We start from the raw sequence: 18,683 nt of genomic DNA, 5'->3' as shown, positions 1-18,683 counted from the left end.
CATGGGAATGCATATTGCATTACCTGGGGAGTGGAAGATGTTCCTGATGTTCCAGACATCCTCAAGACTCAGAGACTCGGAAAGGATGCCATCTTTCTCAGAACTAGACAGTCTGCATCATTTTCTGCATAATGTTCTAAAAAAAGCTAATTTGTTAAAGAAAAACTTTTAAAAGTTAAAGCCTCTAGAAGGTAGAGGTGGGAAGATGGTCATTGCAAATTCAGTACATTGTATTTACTTTTCAAAATTTCAGCTTCTCCTAGTTTCTTGAAGTTACTTTAGTAGCCATAACCTTTTGGAAAAAAATTGTCGTCCTCAAAACTATTTCCCTGCATCCCTCAGTCCCAGAAGCTCAGAGAAACACTACCTAAGAGTTAAAAGAAGACATCAGGGAAACTAAAACTATCACCTACCATATTTGCTAAATCACATTGTTAAAAGAACAATTATGAGCATCATAAGCCTTTCACTAAGATGCATCTCCAAGGTTGGCAACATTAAAATTTGTATTAGTCCTTAGCTGTAAGATTTACTAATGGCTCCACCCTATGTCATTACACAACGGACCTATGAAATTTTTCCTTAATGCCCTGGAGCTTGATAAAATGCATAATACTAGAGCACTAACAGGTGTTTCATGCCAAAAGGGAAAAACCTGCACCTCAACCCCTAACTAGAACTGATCATTATCCATGCAAACCTTTAAAATCTAATACATCAAAATCATGGACAGAACACTCTTCTTAATTTTTATAGATTTGGTTTTGTTGCATTATTATCTTCAACGGTCTAAGGAGGAGTTCATTATATTTTCTTCTAGTATCAATAAAGTAAATATCAAATGTCTTACATGAGGAAGTACAAACAACTTTGATAAGTATTACTTTCAACTAGCCAAAAACTATTGTTATTGACACAAAATTTTCTTGTGCATTAACAAGTTATAAGTTTTTTTAATGTTGTGATGTTGCTATCAGGATTCAATTGTGTAGTTTTCGGTCAAACTCATTGGTCTATGTTTATGAGTAGTGTTTCACAATAACTTATTTCTCATTAGAATGAATAGAACACTAAATACTCATTGCATCTAGGTTTGCTCACAAAGGTGAAGCGTTGGGCTTTCTCGAGATGTTACCCACCCAAGCACCACTCCAACCCAAATGTTCTTAACCATGGAGTTTTTTAAAGGTTAATGTCATGCTCAAAAATCAAGGCTAAAGCACACAATTTTTTTTAAAAAAGGTAATAACAAGTATCTTATTGAGCTTCACTTTGTTTCGAGAATAGTTTAATATTCTCTACTAAACAGGGCCAACCACGTGAAGGTGGAAGCTCATTTGGCCCCACCCCCCTCCCCCTAACATCACTCTACATTCCCCGTTAACATCTAACATTCATTCATTCTTTCAACCATTAATAAAATGTAACATTCAATCAATATCACATGATAACATTCATTAACACATTAGATTCGTTAACATGCAACATTCATCAATATTCTACATTAACACATAATTCATGAACATTCATTAGCACATAATTAAATTCATTGAGACATAAAATACAGTCATTATCAATTAAGGTATGTAGTGACAATCATTTCTTTTTTTTCTTTCTATTTCTTTTTTCTATGTAAGCTCTAAGAGGAGCATCAGTGTCATCATCAATTCCCCCCCCATCAGTTGTTCTGTTCTCTATTCTTGATGATCTCAAATTCCTATGTTGTTGCAAAGGGGGGTCCTCTGCAATAACAAATAAAAGAGTTAAATTAAAAATAATTTATTATAATTGTTACAAGTAGTTAATTATTTTAAATAACATAACTGTGTCTCTTTACCTGATCTGACCACATCATTTTGTCTGGACTCAACGTCAACACGGTCATGAACATCGACACCTCGATCCTCTACAGCTGCTATACAAAATGTTATGTTAATCCAAACACCAATTGCAATTACATATAAAAAAATTAATAGCAAATGTATACCTCCACCACTGGGATGCACATCATGCGAACCTTCGACATCCACAGATTGTGTAGAAGGATTGTCAAGCTGCATTCCAACATCCTACGCATTGTTATCATTGCTTGCTTAAAACAGATATACTCACTTTATATTGGAACTTAACATCAAATAGACTAATTGGTAAAGTATTCAATTTGAAATAAATTTCGTTTAGCTTATTTACCTGTGGCTCAGATGCATCAGTATTAGAACCTTCCACACTAATTTCAGCTCGTAGCCATTCAGCCACGGCTCTATAGCCTTGTTGGAAGCCAATTCTCTTATCGTCTTCTGTGAGGCATCTCTTGAACTCTGAGCCCTGCATTTTTGCGTGGTATGGTGAATTTTACTTGCATTGTTTCATCAACCAATGGAGGGTAGTTAAAATATCAACAGCAAATCATCTATATCCATCACAATATAATAGGAGAAAAATCGAGCAGTTTTGATGGAGCAATCTACTATATAAATGTTGCGTGTTTGTATGCTTTGCTTGTACCAACATATTTTCTCCAAATTCTTAAGTTGGGTAAGAGTTAGTTCAGCTCTTTGGAAATAAAAATGGCTGCAAGTGTTGCTGCATTCCCTCATTCTTTCAATCACTGCCTTTATTCTCAACTATTGGAGGAAAATTCAGTCAAGGGTGAGATTTTAAATAATGTCATATTAGTGAATCACAAGTTTTCTTCACTAATCTAGATTGCAGAGTCTTGACTTCAATTGTTGAATTGTTTATATTGAATATGAAAATCCACTACTGTTATTATATTCTATTGACCTATTTATAATTGATGAGCTAAATAAGGGAGTCCTAGCATTTCCCTTCACATTATATAAAAAATTTGATACAATTTTTCATTTACTAATACTTACAACTCTTGCTTGAAGTTTCAAAAAACCGCCAGAGCCGAGCTCGTGTGTCCCGTGCTTTTCTAGTCTTGCCTTTGTTGCCTTTGATGTGTCAGGCAATCTATGAAAAGTTTGAAATATGTTAGATAGTATAAATATGGAGGGTAATTAGTACATAATTAGATTCTCAACAGTATCACATACCTTGATGTACTCTCCACTGGTGTAATATTATTTTTCTTGTCAGCTTTATACTTTCCATCCAAAATTAGAACCTGCCACTCAGCCTCAGGAACATAGGATGGACGCTCGTACCTAGGGTTATCTCGTAAATTTTTTTTGTACTGGTCCCTAATATACTTCAAACATAAACCAGCTTTTTCAAGGAGCTTGTTTCTCTCGAATGCACGAGGTCCAAAGAGTTGGGTCATGCTCTCTATAAGATCATCCTTCAACGGTTTGTGTTGGTGATTCCACCTTTTAAGTTAAAAAAAAACATGTTAGACTCATAAATGAAGTGAAGCTACCTTTAATATAGTTCAAGAAATGGACGAAAAGGAAAACTATTATAGCAATGATATGAAATCAAAATAGTGGTTTGGGGTTTTAGTTAGGATATGATGTTCCACCAGGTACGCATGGTGGGCCCAAATATTTGCAAACACTCATCACCAAGTTTTCTCCAAAAAAGATCATTCCCTACAAAACAATCATGGGATCATTAGTCAATGAAGAGTGATCAAAAACTAAATTACTATTATATCACTATAGAATAATAATAACTTTAAAGTACCTGGAACTTTGGCTACTTTTAATGGAATGCCTTCATCTTCGCTAACGATCAATGTGACATCCTTCACCGTTCTCGTACTAGGAACATAGGAACATCCAGGAAATGATGTTGCAGGTCCTATTGCAAAAAGTTTCATAAGTTTCATAAGTCTTTGTCACAATCGAAGTATAAAAGAACAAATGATAATTGATTTTATAAAGTTGTAAAAAAGAAACTATTTGTTGCTGTCATAAGAGAGAAAAAGAGGGATTTGTGTACCAGCAGATGGTGCAACAGTCGATGCATGTAAGCTGCGTGTTGTTGACTGAGCAGTCGGAAAGAGATTTGTGGTTGTCCTAGATGGAGGCGGCGTCATCGTAGGATTCAATTGATGTGAAGCTGAAGAATAAAATTGTTAGAGCATGCATAAATATAGAACGCGTGGACTAGCATGGACAAGATTGTTAGAGCATTAAAAAAAAGGATTGTTCGAGCATGTATTGTCAATGATTATGATCATTCCTATATATATTCAGTGGAAAATAGAAGTGGGGAATGGAACATGTGATCTACCTGAACCACCTGCAGCACCCTCATCATGGGAACGGGGCTCGAAATCAAGCAAAAAACTCTGTAAAGACAACGCATCCATATTTTAATTAATGTCATAAAAGAGCATAACATAAAAACCATTATTGAACTCTTGTTATAATTAAAAATTTCATTAATACTTACTTTTAAGGACTCAGAGGTGTGCAACAATTCAGATGCCCTATCTTTTATTTGTTGAGTCATAGGCTTTATGGTTGCCAAACGTAGAATTTCTTTGCTAATTTTCTTTAAATTAATTTTAATCGAACCGATCAGGTCATCGGTCTCTGCTAAATCGATATAGAAAGGGTCCTCCTCAGGGGGGGCCTGCTGAGGGACTGCAGGTTCCTTTCCCTCCCTCCGACCACTAGCCCTCTGTGACAACAATAGTATTAGTATTATCAAAATTACTCCAAAACAATAAAGAAAACAACATTAAAAAAATAACATTTTGCTTCTATCTAGTTTGCACAATTACAAATGAGTTTTACCTGCTCATGTGTAGATGAGCCGGGAGCATCGTCAGCATCCCCTCCAGGCGGTTGCTCCATATTGTGCTCCTGTGTCAAAGATGAAGTGTAAAAATGTTAGCCAAAAATTTATTGACTAAATGGTATGTTGGAGTCATTGATTAGAAGTTGGTTTAATAGTATGTACCACCCCCATGATAGTAGCCTCGTTTGTATCTATGCAGTTCAAATTGTAATCAATAAGAAGCTCTTCCCCTGCACGTATTGATTTTATCGCACAGATGAATACACGATTTCCCTCGTGCGCCTCAAATATGCAATTGGGTTGCTTTATAGTTGACCCAGGTCATGTACTATTTATAAAACTTACAATATTCCCTGTTGCTTTTAGCCTTCCATCAATGTATATAGCCACACTTTTACTTTGATTATTGTCTTGCTGTTGTATATAATTTGCCGAGAGGGCATACCTATGCATACTTTTTTTTATTTAACAATATGCATCCAACTTTTGTAATCGTAACATGGTCCAACATACTCCATCAATTCAGAAACTTTTTTGTAAGACACCTTTATGCCGTCCATAGAAAATAGGCCCAAACCATGTAGTGATGATGGTGCTATGCGATATATCCTCTCGTTAACACAAAAATCAGTGTTTATTGGAGGAAGTTCCTTGAGTACCCAATGTTTCTGTAGATGTTGGTACCTCAAGGGCACCTCGATGTCGCCTTCCGTCTCATCATCATAAGAACATGACCCCCCTTGAGCAAGGAAAAATTTCATGTGTTTATTGAATTTCCTTCTAGTCCTTTGACCTCTAGTTAATCTCCCTGTTCTAGATAAACTGCATGTCTCACTTTCCTCTTCTATTCCTATATTTCCCTCACTCGAGGAAGACACTTCTGACAAATACCTACTCGCTGGTACCTGCAAATGGGAGAGATCTTAGAAGACATCAATCTTACTATTGATAAGTGTATTAAATAGACTGTCTATAAGGAGTACTGACTTATACCTGTCGATCCATGAGACTGTGCGGGATGCTCCTGAAAGGGGTTCAATTTCCTGCAAATGTAATTCAACTATCGTGAGCATAATCACATCATAATCATAATCACATCCATCATTAGCATCACATAAAAATTAAAAATATTAAAAGGTACACAATAAAACACTTAAATCAGGCTCACATTATAAGCCTACTAGGGAAGTAGGCCTAGTGAAGGGCTAAAACTGGGTTTTTGTATCAGCTGATGAGTTGAGGGCTTAGTCACCTTGGGGACATGCTATTTGAAGTTGTTTGATGTGTGTGGAGGTGGAGGAAACACCTAGACTAAAGCCACTTGCATAACATTTTGAAATTCAGTTAGATATTTTATATTAATTAAGATAACTGTAATTTCTTCCAAAACCCATTATAATAATTTTAAAATGGATTACTGGTTTCTTTTTACTTACCGTGTAAATCTCATAGATCCAAATACATTACTGAAATAAGTTTTCTAGTTTTAGTCTGTAAATCAACATACTGATACAATGTTATTCCTATTCTAAAATGAAATGTTAGAGATACTTGAATTATTAACCAACAAATTGGGTAAGCACTTATATTATGTTTTCCCTATGAATTTTATTCTAGGTACAACTCCCTTTTATAGATATTTAATGAATTCCCTTTTCTAAACTAAACACTTACAAATGCTTTTGACCTGAAAGAAAATAAGGCTCAATACATTCACGCATCAATATGTGTTTTAAATAGTTTTATTTAATTAATTTAGATTAATAGTTAATTTAGATTAATAGTTAATTTAGATTAGTAGTATTCTATTTGTAGTTGAAACTTGTAGCTTTTAAATAGATAATGAATAAACTATGTAACCATATATATAAGACAAATATATTTCTATCAAGAAATGAATATTAAATAGATTAAGGATTGATGGCATACCTCTAAATTCCATCATCATTATCCTCGTTGTCATCATCATGATCTTCGTCGTCCTCGTCGTGCTCGTCATCATCATCGTCGTCGTCGTCATCATCCTCCTCGCCATCATCGTCGTCGTCATCATCAACATCATCATCAACATCAACATCATCTTCATCATCATCATCAGTAGCAGCATCATCGTCATCATCTTCTTCTTCTTCTTCATGAAAATTTGTGTCAGGAACATCATCCAATAACTGTCGATCGTGATCACCATCTAGATCATCTTCTACTTCTTCAGTATCTTCTTCTTCCATCGCATTATACTTTATTGGCCTTCCTCTCGGTTCATGTCTAACAACAAATGACCAACCTGGTTTATGTGGAACCTCTAAGTAAAATACCTGCTCACATTGGCTTGGAATAACATAAAGCTCATCCCCAACTGGCTCAAACGACCTTGTATTAACCATTGTAAATCCATTATCATGTTCAATAACAGTTCTATCAGGATCATTTGGATTAAGTCGTAGCCTGTACCATTTGACAACGAAGAGTACTAATTTGAAGGAACTAAAGTCACACTCAATTATCTCATCCAAAATGCCATAGTATCGATTTTCAGACTCTTGAGGATGTAAGTCGTTTCTAGATGAAATATTAGTCACTTGAAAGACTACAGTTATTCCTGGATCACAAGTTTTCTTCGTGTCATCCAACACTTTGACGCGAAATTTCTGACCATTACAGAACATAGCCTTGTGGTGTTTAACCTGCAATAATATGTGAAACATATCAAAATTATTGTATTGTGAGTTGATAAACATACGGGTGATTAATAAATTTGTACCTACCTGAAAATCTCTTGAACCACGTGCTAAATCTATTTCCCTTTGCGTAACATTGGAATCTCCATTACGATGAGCTTCTTTAACCAATGAAGATACACCTTTCCATGTTAATGTGCGACCAGAATGTTGACATCGTTCAATCCATACCGTCATCCAATCAAAGATTGTTTGCAATATACAAATGTAGTGCATCCCACTCTCGAGCACTTGTACAAAAAAAAAATAGACAACTTACAACCAATTTATTTTGAAGATTAAGAAATAATTTATTACAACATCATCTTATAATTTATTACCTCTCACTTTCCTCAATGTACCTTTCCCCATCAAGTACTCCCCTTCTAATTTTTTAAAAGGCTTGAGATCCCAAATGCGATCTACATGGATATTTGATGCAAACTTAGGAAGATATTCAGTAATGTACACCATAGTCTGGTATACCATATATCCCTCTACCATAGAACCCTCAGGATGTGCTCTTTGTCGAACCAAAGCCTTCAAAGATTTCAAATGCCTCTCAACCATCCACATTGACCTAGTGTGTACAGGTCCACACAATTCAATCTCCTCAACTAGGTGTATGAGGTAGTGTTCCTGTGCATTGAAAAAAGTTGGAGGTAGACACTTTTGCATTTCACACAGTAAATGAGGAATTCTTCTCTTCCAATAGTTTATATCTTCTTTATGGATTTCTTTAGATGACAACCACCTACATTAAGAGATTCAAGTCACAAAAAATATATAGATATGAGACTTTACAAAATAATATACAATAGATTACATAGCAAGAAAAACAAATCACGAATATAATAAATATATACAACAAATTGAACAGATATTACTGTTTACCCCATATATTTTCCAAGATCATATATCACTTGTTTGATGTTATTGTTGAAGTGCTCTGGGAGAGATAGAGGAAGCACGTACTGCAGTAATTATAAACCAATCATTTCATTATTTTCTAACATAACATAACGAACAATTCACGTAGTTTATGAATATATTGTAAATACAGAAGAACATAACTTACCTTGACGAAAGTATGCCAATCATGCGTTTTGAGCCCTGGCCCAAATTCACTTTTTTTTTATATGAGATTGTTTATGTTCGCAGCAAATCCTGTGGGAAATCGAATTTTTCGTATGACTTCTTTTATGGCATCACTTTGTTGCTTCGTTAATAACCATGGAAGGGCACTTATATTAATCTGATCTCTGTTGCTATTTGAGTGAATGAAATTTTTCAATGCATGATTGGATTCATGTATGTCATTACAAATTTTGACAATTTTTTCTTTGTCACGCCTTCCATCCAATATTTTCCACAATGTCTCTGTTATATTCTTTCCAATATGCATAGTATCAAACAAATGCACAATTTGTAAGTGCTCGTAGTAGGGCAACCTACTAAATTGTCTGGGATAGCTTTTTAGTCCCTTTGGAAGGTTGTCAGTATTGCCTTGACGACCTTCACGATCATCAATTACACAATTAGTCAACAAAAATCACAATAGAAATATATAAATTACAAACATAAACCATTAGGTGGAATGGCATTACCTCGACGATTAATTCTATTATATTCCAACTTCCATAAGCGAGGTGTCATTCTTCGTGTCTTTGATGTAGTCTCTTCTTTCCCATTGAAAAGATGTTTTTCCGTACTTCGATACTTATGATTCCTGTGGAAGAAGTGTCTACACTCATCAAACACCTGCTTTCCTAAACTTTTTGAATGACGAGATTTCATCTTTGGACCACAAACTGGACATGCAAATTTTCCCTTTGTTTGAAGACCTACAAGATAATGATGTAATTGGATTATTAAATATGTTGATTTTTATAATTAGAATTATTGTGCGCAACTTGAATTCACTATAACATACCACAAAAATGTGTTAGCCCTGGGGCATCATGTATTGTCCATCCAAGTATTGCATGGAATTGAAATTGTCTTTGTCGTATTGGTCTAGACACGTCATAAATAGTGACACCGTTCCATAACTCCACCAACTCGTCGATAAGAGGCTCAATATATACATTCATATCTTTTACTTGATATTTACCTACTTGAATGAAGAGTAACATTACATAGTTATTGTGACCGTTTTACTGCAAGATTTGTAAGTACGTGTAAATTAATAACTATCAAATGATAAGATATCTGGAACAATCATTGCCAACATAATGTGCTCCCTCTTTATTGACATCCACAGAGGAATGTTATTGTTGATAACAAAAACAGGCCACACCGAGTAAACAGATCTCATCTCTCCAAATGGATTGACACCGTCCGCTGCCAATGAAAGCCTGAGATTACGAGGTTCTTCTTTGAAGTGTTGCCACTTTTCCTCTATGTGCATAAATGCCGAACCATCTGCAGGGATTTGAATAATGTCATCTCGACTTCTATTGCGTGCATGATAATCCATAAATTGAGCCAAGCTACTACACCTGAATAATTGTCGCATCCGTGGAATAATGGGGATGTAATGAAGAACCTTTTGAGGCACCTTTTTGTTAGTCAATCTGTTCGATATCTACTCGTATGACATACAGGGCATTGTGTTCCAAATTCATGTTCTTTATAATATATAATATGATCATTGGGACAAGCATGTATTGCTTCATACTCCATTCCAATATCTTTCATAACAGCAGTTAATTCTCGATATGAGCGAGGTAGAATATTTGATGATGGTAACAGAAACTCGCCTATCAATCTACAACAAAAAATATAAGTTGTTAATATAAACAATATTAGTGGTACATTATTCACCCTTTGTTATCTATAAAGACATATATGACATACCTTAACATACGTGACATTGTTATGTTGGATAACCATTCATAACCTTCACGTTCAACAACAACAATACAGCAAAGAGAAGAGTTGTTTGGGAGTCTTTGTATAGGGGCTCGTATGCCTTCTGAAGTAGAGGTACATCGAGGCTATCATCATCATCATGATCAGATACGCTTGGACTAGATGTGTCATGGATCAATGTATTTATAGCATCCTCTTCAATTGTGTTTTATGGCGCATGATCGTCATCTTCCATGGGATCATTATCTTCACCTTGGATATTTGCACCTCCATGTTCCTCCACTTCGAAAACCATATTCTTCGGATTGTTGTGGTTCATATCATGTACTTCCCTAGGAAGATCAACCTATATAAAATTGATTAACATAAATAAACCATGATCATCAACTCATCATCAAGTGATTTCATATGTATATAAATTGTTAAAATGATATAATGAACGACTTACCAGTGGATGATAGTCATGCCCCCTTCAATGTGACCATTCTCCCTACAATGTCTCTTAACTGTTTTGATTAGCAGTCTTCTACGGTTTAAGCCCTTACAAATATTGCAAGGACAATAACATTTTCCATCACCTTTTCTTTTCAAGTTAGACCACAATCTAGCGATTGTCTCCCTGTTTTGTTCTTCACTTATATTATCTAACATGATCGTTCTTTGCAGGAAGCAAAAATCAGGCTATGAAAACTTTGGTCTACAACTTTCACAAACTAAGCAAAACTGTCGAAAGTACACAAATCTTCTTAGACCTAGCTAAATACTTTAATATTTTAAAAATACTTTCTTTGACTTTATTCCTAAGATTATTTGTAAAACTTTGACCAACCGCCTGAAGGTCTTATTTCAAGAGACCTTACAACATTAAGCCATTAAAAGCAATTTCAAAACATATAAGCTAAAAGTCTAGTTAAAATATACATTAGAATAAAAAAAAAACAATTTTCATACCCGAGCGTGCGGCTATAACTCGTGCAACGGCCTTCTTGCTTAGTTGTAGAAGCTCTCCAGCAATCAAATTATACAAACTACAAGGCCTAACAAAAATTTGAAAACATATAAGCTACAAGTCTAGTTAAAATATACATTAGATTAGATTCAACAATAGCAAGCAATGTTATTCAGAATTAGATTCAACAAACCTTAGCAGTGTAAATAGCCATCTCCTCTAAACTGGACTCCAGACACGAGGGGGCATTCACATACTCTTCCCCTAAAGGTATCCTGAAGAACAAAAGCCACTATTCTTGAGTTTTTGAATTGCACCTCGAGATGAATGAAGCTTAAAGGGAATGAAAATTGTTTTCATACATTTAAATCAGGATGTAATATTTATTCATAAGTATATACCTTGCAAGCACTTAAAATTGTTGTTATATGTGTTGCGAGAAAAGAAGAAGTTTATACTTATGTGTATAGACGCACTTCCTGTATGCGATCCAAAGCTCAAATGTTATCAAGTGTGTCCAATGATGGGGAGAGACCTCTATGCAAGTAGAAGATCTGCAATGAAACAAAAGAAAAGAAAATTTTCTTATAGTAAGAACAAGTTTGTTGTGCTGCACAGGGTACCAACAAAATAGTGTATAATATCTTTTTCTTTACCTGGCTTTTAATTCAGCATGAGAGCCTTTAATAGAAAAGTCAAGTTGATAACATATTTAACAAGAGCTGCAGGGCAACATAGTTCCTGCGTAAGTCCAAGAAAATGTGTAAGGATTCACATAGATTTGCGTAAGTCCAAGAAGATGTGTGAGCATTGACATAGATTTTGTGAACATTTTCTATGTAATGAAGATTTTACTGCAAATGGAATGAACCTAGGGGTCGATTGGTAAACTGATTATTTGTATCAAATGGTGTAAAATTGAAACTAAAACCATTTCAACTGGCCACGCCACTCATGGACTGTTCCTCCATATGTTATAATACTTTCATCATATATCACAAATATGAAATAGAATATGTAGCACACTGAAATAAAGCATTAAAAGATAGTGTCTAAATGTAATTAAATATATGGAACTGGTTATAAGAATTTGTACAAATCAATCAGAATGGGTTGAAATCAGTGCATCTTACTTCAACATTTCATGTAACACAGCCAAATCCAAAAGAAATCTCGCAGACAAACTACCTGAGATTTATAACCTTTATCTTCCAATGTCCAATGGCTCCTTATAGGCGTTAATACAAAGAAGCCAACTGTCAAAAACTGTGGCAGTGATAAACATTTCGAAAAATAAAATTGTATTATGTATAAATAAAAAACAGTGAAGAATGGTGTAAACTTGTAGCCAGAAGATAACACAGTGAAAATTGATGAGCTCTTTGTTATCACCCACCTCAAAGAAACGTGCATATCAACTCCAAGTGTCAAATGTTAGCTATAAGTGCAACAATGCAAGTTTTCATCTGTGTAACTTGTTTTTCTGCTACAGTCAATGCTGATACATCCTGCTTTAACATAAATAGATTAGTCACCAAAAAAATTATCAAGAGACCCTATGGTCATCGTCATGATTATTTGCTAAGCCAATTTCAACATCAAAGCCTCTAATATGAATATAGAGGATCATAACTAGATCCCATATGATTTGTCATAGAGTGAGATCTGAAACACTGTGATTCAAAAAACATATACAATCTTTTCTAGAAACAACATCAAGTAAAATCTTGGATAGCAGAAAAATTGTTATGTATAACAGAAAGTTGTTTTTAATTCACCAAATATAAGGATGTTTACCAACGAATAGTTAATATATTTTGTTGCACTGACAAGTGTGGGCGGGAAATTCTTGGGCTGCTACTCCTAAAGTCAAATATGATGATGTTGAATGCCCTGCCTCATGGAAAGTAAAATCCTATTGTGCATGTCTCCAAAGGCACCATTGGAATACATCTAATGATGTTATGAGATCTTATCTCTTTGTATTGGGTACCATCTTTGAAATACTTGATCTCTTCTCATTCCTCAGCTGATCGAGACTGCAGCCACAGTACAAATAAGTAACCAACTATTTCTGAATTTGATTCTGCTCTAAAGGAAAATGCCAGCACCACTTCTTTTTCTATTACTGAGTTTTTCTGCATGTAATCACCAGTTTGCCAAGTTGTTTGAAGTTTGAACCATGCTCCATATATGCCAAAGTAAAATAATCAAGTAGGATGCATGTGAGCGAGAGATAATTATGAAGAACCTAGATGTAGAATATAATTATGTGCATTCTCTTGCATTGATGTTTTCCTGTATCGTACATATTATTATTTTGAATTGTAATACTGATAGCATGTTCACCGTGTCTTTTCTCTGAATTTGAATATTTCTTTTCATGTTTCATTTGCCGCTTCTTTTCATAGTACCTCTGAGTTGTACTTGTTTACTTAGCAGGTTTTTAGGGTACTTGCTATTTTTAAAGTGATAAAACGTTAAGAGAGATTATGTTTAAGTTTTAGTTTGTTGGATAGCCATTACCATCTTAATTACCCTTTCTCACTACTCTTATTAATTGTTCTCTTCTTAGAGTGACAAAGCATGAATAATCATTTTGCAAGTGGCATACCCTCAACTATGGGACAACTTTCTACAAAATTTCCATGTACCACTACCACTTTCAAGTTATCCTATTTTTAGAAATTGTTTGCTAGAAAAAGGTGTTTAGTATACTTGAATTTAGACATACCTAGTAATGGAGACCAATGAATGACTGGAGACATACCTTAGCTTGCACACTATCTTCTTGCAATGGAGTGCCTAGTGCTTTCTTTGAAATCAACTCACTGCATTACAAATTGGAAGAGCCAGACAAGTTTGAGATTCTTCATGCAGGCTACACAAATTCATATTCTCACTACTAAATGGGAGATCTTAGGTTCAATTCCTAACTAGTCCATAAAAATATAACATAATGAATGTTGTCATGCCACACTTCTAGGTATATAAACAACTCAATGGTCCTTCTATTGCACAATTTGAATGTTACTTGATGTTAATATAAGAACAGATTAGAGCACTATATGGTTTTCATAAATGCAACTTTTGGTATTAATTTTTTAGCTAAGCTATCTATTGTAAAATAAAAAATTCAAGAGGAAGCTATATCCACATCAAGAGAAAGCTATTAAAAGACTATACTAAATAGTAGAAGCATATCTTTATACAATAATTACACTAAATTTGAATAGGTTAATAGTTGTTTAGGACATATAAGAAATATAAAATGCTTAATACATGTGGCAAAAGAAAAAATGCAGTTAATGCCTCTTAGCCATTTAGAATTGTGAAGTTTACAATTATTGAAAGGCATGTATTGAAGGAGGAATGCCAATTTTCTTACATAGAATAAATAATGGTAAGGTTCCAAAATGGAGAGGAAATTGAGGTTTGTGCTTCAACTCAAAGGAAGGGGGCCTAGATGATTAAGGTATAAGTCCATCATGAGTTAAATCTAGCTTTTATGGACAATATCGTACCTGACCTAGAATATAAAAATCATACTAAAATCCATACAAAAATCTAAAAAATGGTTCTTTGTGATATATAAAATCTTGACATATTCTGCTTCAATATCACCAATCTAATGGAGTTGTACCACTACCGATCTCCTTGTTACAATACCCGCATTCTATAAAATAAATCTGTATGGAAGAGTATGCTATTACGATGCTGTCTTTTCACTTGATTTACATTCAATTTGATGCCTATTGAAAGGATTTGCTGTGTATAATAAATATCTCTTTCTATGAATGTGAATCAGTTTTCTGTCACTTTCTTCAGTTTTTGCCGAGAATGAGTCGTTCTCTTACTCTTTGCTTGGTCTATTCATTGTGTTAAATTCTATTTTTGTGGGTATCAATAAACGTTTAGAAATATCTAAGCATATACGTAGTAGACGGTTATAGTTAGTAGTAATATTAAGGATTTCAGGAGAACTGAATAAGCCCTGATTCGAAGATAACTTGATAGAATGTCCATAGTTGTGTCGTTGAACCAGACAAAATCTTGTTATTAGTGATTCCTGTAAGGTGTTAGCTAATATAAATATCTATTTCAAATACAAAAATCTTGTTATTAGTGTACCTTCACTTCCAATGTTATTCGAAAGGCTATCCTACAATGCGCACGCCTTTCCTTTCAGAAGAACCCTGTGTCGCGCAATTTCATTCAAATGAGGGTTTTTGGCTTCTTCTTTTTCTCTTATATCTCGCTGGCATCGCAATTGCGACGACATCGGGCTAAAATTGAAAAAAAAAAAGCCAAAACCACATTACCTTTTATTGCCATCGCAAATTGACCCCTAATGTATTAGTGATCAGTGATCTGGGGCTCTGGTACAGGCTGCTCTGGAGCTCTAGGAGGAAATGTGGGAATAATGGGCCTCGAACTCACTGTCCTAGATTGCTGGGGTGCATGACCGAAATTGTTCCCAACTTGTTCACCTCCATTATGTGTCCCATCCTGATTATTCCCATTCTGATTGTTACCATTTTGATTATTACCATTCTGATTATTTCCTCCACCTACGTTAGCATTCAACCCCATTTGACAAGCCATCATCTGCATCATAAGCTCCAATCTCTGACTTTGTTCCTGTGCTCTTTGCTCTGTTGATCGCTGTCCCTATGCTAAGGTGTCTAATAACTGTAAGAATCTTTCCTTTCCCTGATCTGGACTGGCATTCATTTTGTCAAACATTTTTCTCTCTATCTGGCTAATCCAAATTCCCAATAAGACCTCCACAGGATGGCAGGAAACCGCTCTAATACCACTGTAATAACCCCAATAGGTTATAACTTCTTCAAACACCAAAAATCTTTATACTTCAGTTGTTTGACATTTCGTCAAACACTTTGCAAGCAAGCTCTGATACCACTGTAATAACCCTCCTCAAATCTGCCCTCAAAAAAAACTGATGAAAGCTCAAAAAATTTCATCAAACAATTCACATGCAAGGGACGTATGACTGATATAGTATTTCAGCTAGCTTCAAATGACTTTTTCTTCAATTTGCATCAATGAGAATCTTGTGCTAGAAGACTACAATGTACTACACAATGACCTAACATGAGTGTGCTACTAATTTTGACAATATTCAGTGCATATATATGATCTAAGCATGCGAAATGAACACCTACAGCCAACTGACATTTTTACAAACAGTTGGTATGCAAACTAACTAGCTGATAAATAATGATATTAAATTGCTTAAATGACACCAGCAACTATTATCTTCTTAATTGCAATGAAAATTACAATGCTCATGAAATATGGCCAAGACTTTGGCATTTACATGGATTACAAAATGATAATGCTGGTATAATGCACACTTACAGCTGAAAGCTTATAACACCCTAAAAAGCAATACTAACAAAAGAACCTGGTTGTAGATGGTTGTAATAATTTCCTTGAATGCTGCCCTTTCTGCTTTGCTTTTTTCGAACTGCTTTTTCGGCCTGCTTTTTCGTACCTGCTTTTTCGATTCCGCTTTTTCAAACTACTTTTTTGTATCTGCTTTTTTGGATTGCTACTATGTTGAATCTCAAGACCATATCTTTCAATGGCGTCAAGAGTTCCAACTTGAAGGGATTTCGTCCTTCAAACTATTGAGACATAATCTCCAAAAAAAATTTCAATTTCTTTGATATTTCCAAGCCTGCTTAAAAGAAGCTCTTCTATTTCTTTTATAGTGTTCTCACAAGAGCTCCATCTTTCGTTTTGTCAATGTGGGATAAAACATAACTCCCTTTATGTAACTTATGTCTCCAATGTGTTATAAAATAAAGGGGACTCCTTTTAATTTAAATATTTCCCACAAACTATAGTCTATGCATTAATAAAGTTGTATATTTAAATTTAACTTTATAAACTAGCTTTATCAATGCATAACAAATATTATCAGTGATAAACTAGTCTTCTTGTCGATTTTAAACAATTACCATCGATATACCGCTGCCCCTGGATGTCCGCCCATGTCCAAGATGACTTACTATAAATAGTAAGTATGCCCAAAGTTGCCTCAAAACCCTTCAAAAAGACCTGCAACTGAAACTATCTAGGCCAAATGGCCTCTAAGTCCCTTTAATGTCTTGTTTAGCCTATGGGCCCGTGGGGAAATAGGCTAACGACAACATCATGCTATGAATGCTAAAAAAGGGACATTACATGTTAATAACGTTGATTCCCTCTCTCTGGGGCTCCCACCTTGTGTCGGGGATCCTGCTGATAGTATTGGTTGGATAGTTGTTTTCTGGTGGTGGTCGTATCATTCTACAGTCCCTCACCCTTCTCCCTTCATTGTGAGTGAGTCACCTAATCAAACTTGATTTGGGTCATTCGCTGTGCTACAAGTCTGTTGTCCATGGTCTACTCTTGACCCTGTTGTAATTTCTTTTTTCACCCTTTGACTGTGGTTGTGTATGGGGTCATCACCCTTGTTCTGCTGCTTAATTACTAATCAAAAACATTGTACACAATACATACAACTTTGACACCAGATCTTTAACCATGCCATCAATGGCAGGAAGCTCTAATCTCGCAGATGATTGACTACATGCTATACAGCCATCAGCATCTAGAAGTCATTACTAATAAGAACAGCTAAGGATCTTAAAATTAAAATGTTTCCCAAGTGTGAGGTTTTCAATATGATCAATTTTTTCAACACAGTATATTTTCAAGAAATGAAGGAAAAAGCCAGTATCTTCAACTAAATAACTTTATATCAGTGAATAAAATTTAAGCTCTGCAAAGCTCTTCATCGGCTGATAATTGATGTTTGGATTTTGAAAGAGTGATGTAGCAACAGTGTTTTTGTAATATACCCTTTTTACAGACTTTCTGTGCTTTCTCACAAGCTCAATATTGCCGAAAACTCCAATTGACAATTTTTTAAATATTATATAGGAAAAAAGTTCCCAAGAACATAATTTACTGATCATAAAATAAGTTGCTCAATGAATTTTTTTTAGATATATCAGAAAATTATCATTGTCTGCAATGTACAGTAGAAAGATTTCAATTCATAATGATGAAAAAAAATTACCATTGCCTGCAATGTACAGTAGCAAACACAGTCATGTGTGCTACTGTCCACTTTGATAGGAATTGCATCAATTCTTCTGATAGAAACTGTGTTTACTCTACGGACATCTATTCCTCTCTACCATCATAAAGGAGCACTCGGCGATGTCACTTTTAAGAGGGTCAGGAATGATAAGCATTGATCAACATTCAGTGTCACCCTGAACTTCCACTTTGGGATAATCTACAATTTCAGAATAGAAAATTGAAACATTGAGTAGGATGGAAGCCAAGCTAGTTCAAAAGGAATTTGTTCCTTGCAACAACCAAATAGGATTTCTTTTTAACTTAAGAAAAAC

At 34.9% G+C, this 18,683-nt stretch overlaps 2 protein-coding genes and 2 long non-coding RNA genes across 4 annotated transcripts; all 4 read right to left on the bottom strand.

The window, feature by feature from the left end:
* Positions 1–1,549: 1,549 nt before the first annotated feature.
* Positions 1,550–3,345, bottom strand: LOC149541326 (uncharacterized). The gene is made up of 6 exons (XM_089796043.1): positions 3,060–3,345; positions 2,880–2,976; positions 2,191–2,325; positions 1,988–2,054; positions 1,838–1,912; positions 1,550–1,742 (listed from the first exon to the last, which is right to left on the bottom strand). The coding sequence occupies exons 1-6, from the start codon at positions 3,284–3,286 to the stop codon at positions 1,597–1,599; spliced, it is 747 nt and encodes a 248-aa protein (XP_089652169.1). The 5' UTR covers positions 3,287–3,345; the 3' UTR covers positions 1,550–1,596.
* Positions 3,346–3,465: 120 nt separating this feature from the next.
* On the bottom strand, positions 3,466–5,135 carry LOC149541325 (uncharacterized). Its single transcript, XM_089795593.1, has 6 exons — positions 4,710–5,135; positions 4,363–4,593; positions 4,201–4,258; positions 3,907–4,026; positions 3,649–3,765; positions 3,466–3,554 (listed from the first exon to the last, which is right to left on the bottom strand). Exons 1-6 carry the CDS (start codon positions 4,767–4,769, stop codon positions 3,466–3,468), a joined length of 675 nt encoding a protein of 224 aa, XP_089651719.1. The 5' UTR covers positions 4,770–5,135.
* A 3,220-nt stretch (positions 5,136–8,355) lies between these two features.
* LOC149541323 (uncharacterized) lies at positions 8,356–11,511 on the bottom strand. Its single transcript, XR_016355324.1, has 3 exons — positions 11,447–11,511; positions 11,256–11,341; positions 8,356–8,404 (listed from the first exon to the last, which is right to left on the bottom strand). It is a non-coding gene; the product is annotated as an uncharacterized LOC149541323 (long non-coding RNA).
* LOC149541324 (uncharacterized) lies at positions 10,002–10,645 on the bottom strand. Its single transcript, XR_016355310.1, has 2 exons — positions 10,290–10,645; positions 10,002–10,200 (listed from the first exon to the last, which is right to left on the bottom strand). It is a non-coding gene; the product is annotated as an uncharacterized LOC149541324 (long non-coding RNA).
* Positions 11,512–18,683: the final 7,172 nt, after the last annotated feature.

Source organism: Cupressus sempervirens, chromosome 8 (assembly GCF_028749045.1).
Source record: "Cupressus sempervirens isolate cs-2001-9-10 chromosome 8, ASM2874904v1, whole genome shotgun sequence".
Classification (NCBI taxonomy): Eukaryota; Viridiplantae; Streptophyta; class Pinopsida; order Cupressales; family Cupressaceae; genus Cupressus; species Cupressus sempervirens.
The sequence above is the reverse complement of the archived record's forward strand: the minus strand, read 5'-3'. Positions and strand labels throughout refer to the sequence as shown.

Coding starts and splice junctions, on each gene's coding strand:
- LOC149541326 (XM_089796043.1), bottom strand. CDS start 3,286: ATGACCCAACTCTTTGGACCTCGTGCATTCGAGAGAAACAAGCTCCTT. Junction 2,977..3,059: donor CCAGTGGAGAGTACATCAAG/GTATGTGATACT, acceptor AACTTTTCATAG/ATTGCCTGACACATCAAAGG. Junction 1,913..1,987: donor TGTGCATCCCAGTGGTGGAG/GTATACATTTGC, acceptor TTTGTATAGCAG/CTGTAGAGGATCGAGGTGTC.
- LOC149541325 (XM_089795593.1), bottom strand. CDS start 4,769: ATGGAGCAACCGCCTGGAGGGGATGCTGACGATGCTCCCGGCTCATCT. Junction 4,594..4,709: donor GCTCATCTACACATGAGCAG/GTAAAACTCATT, acceptor TTGTTGTCACAG/AGGGCTAGTGGTCGGAGGGA. Junction 4,259..4,362: donor ACACCTCTGAGTCCTTAAAA/GTAAGTATTAAT, acceptor TTGTCTTTACAG/AGTTTTTTGCTTGATTTCGA.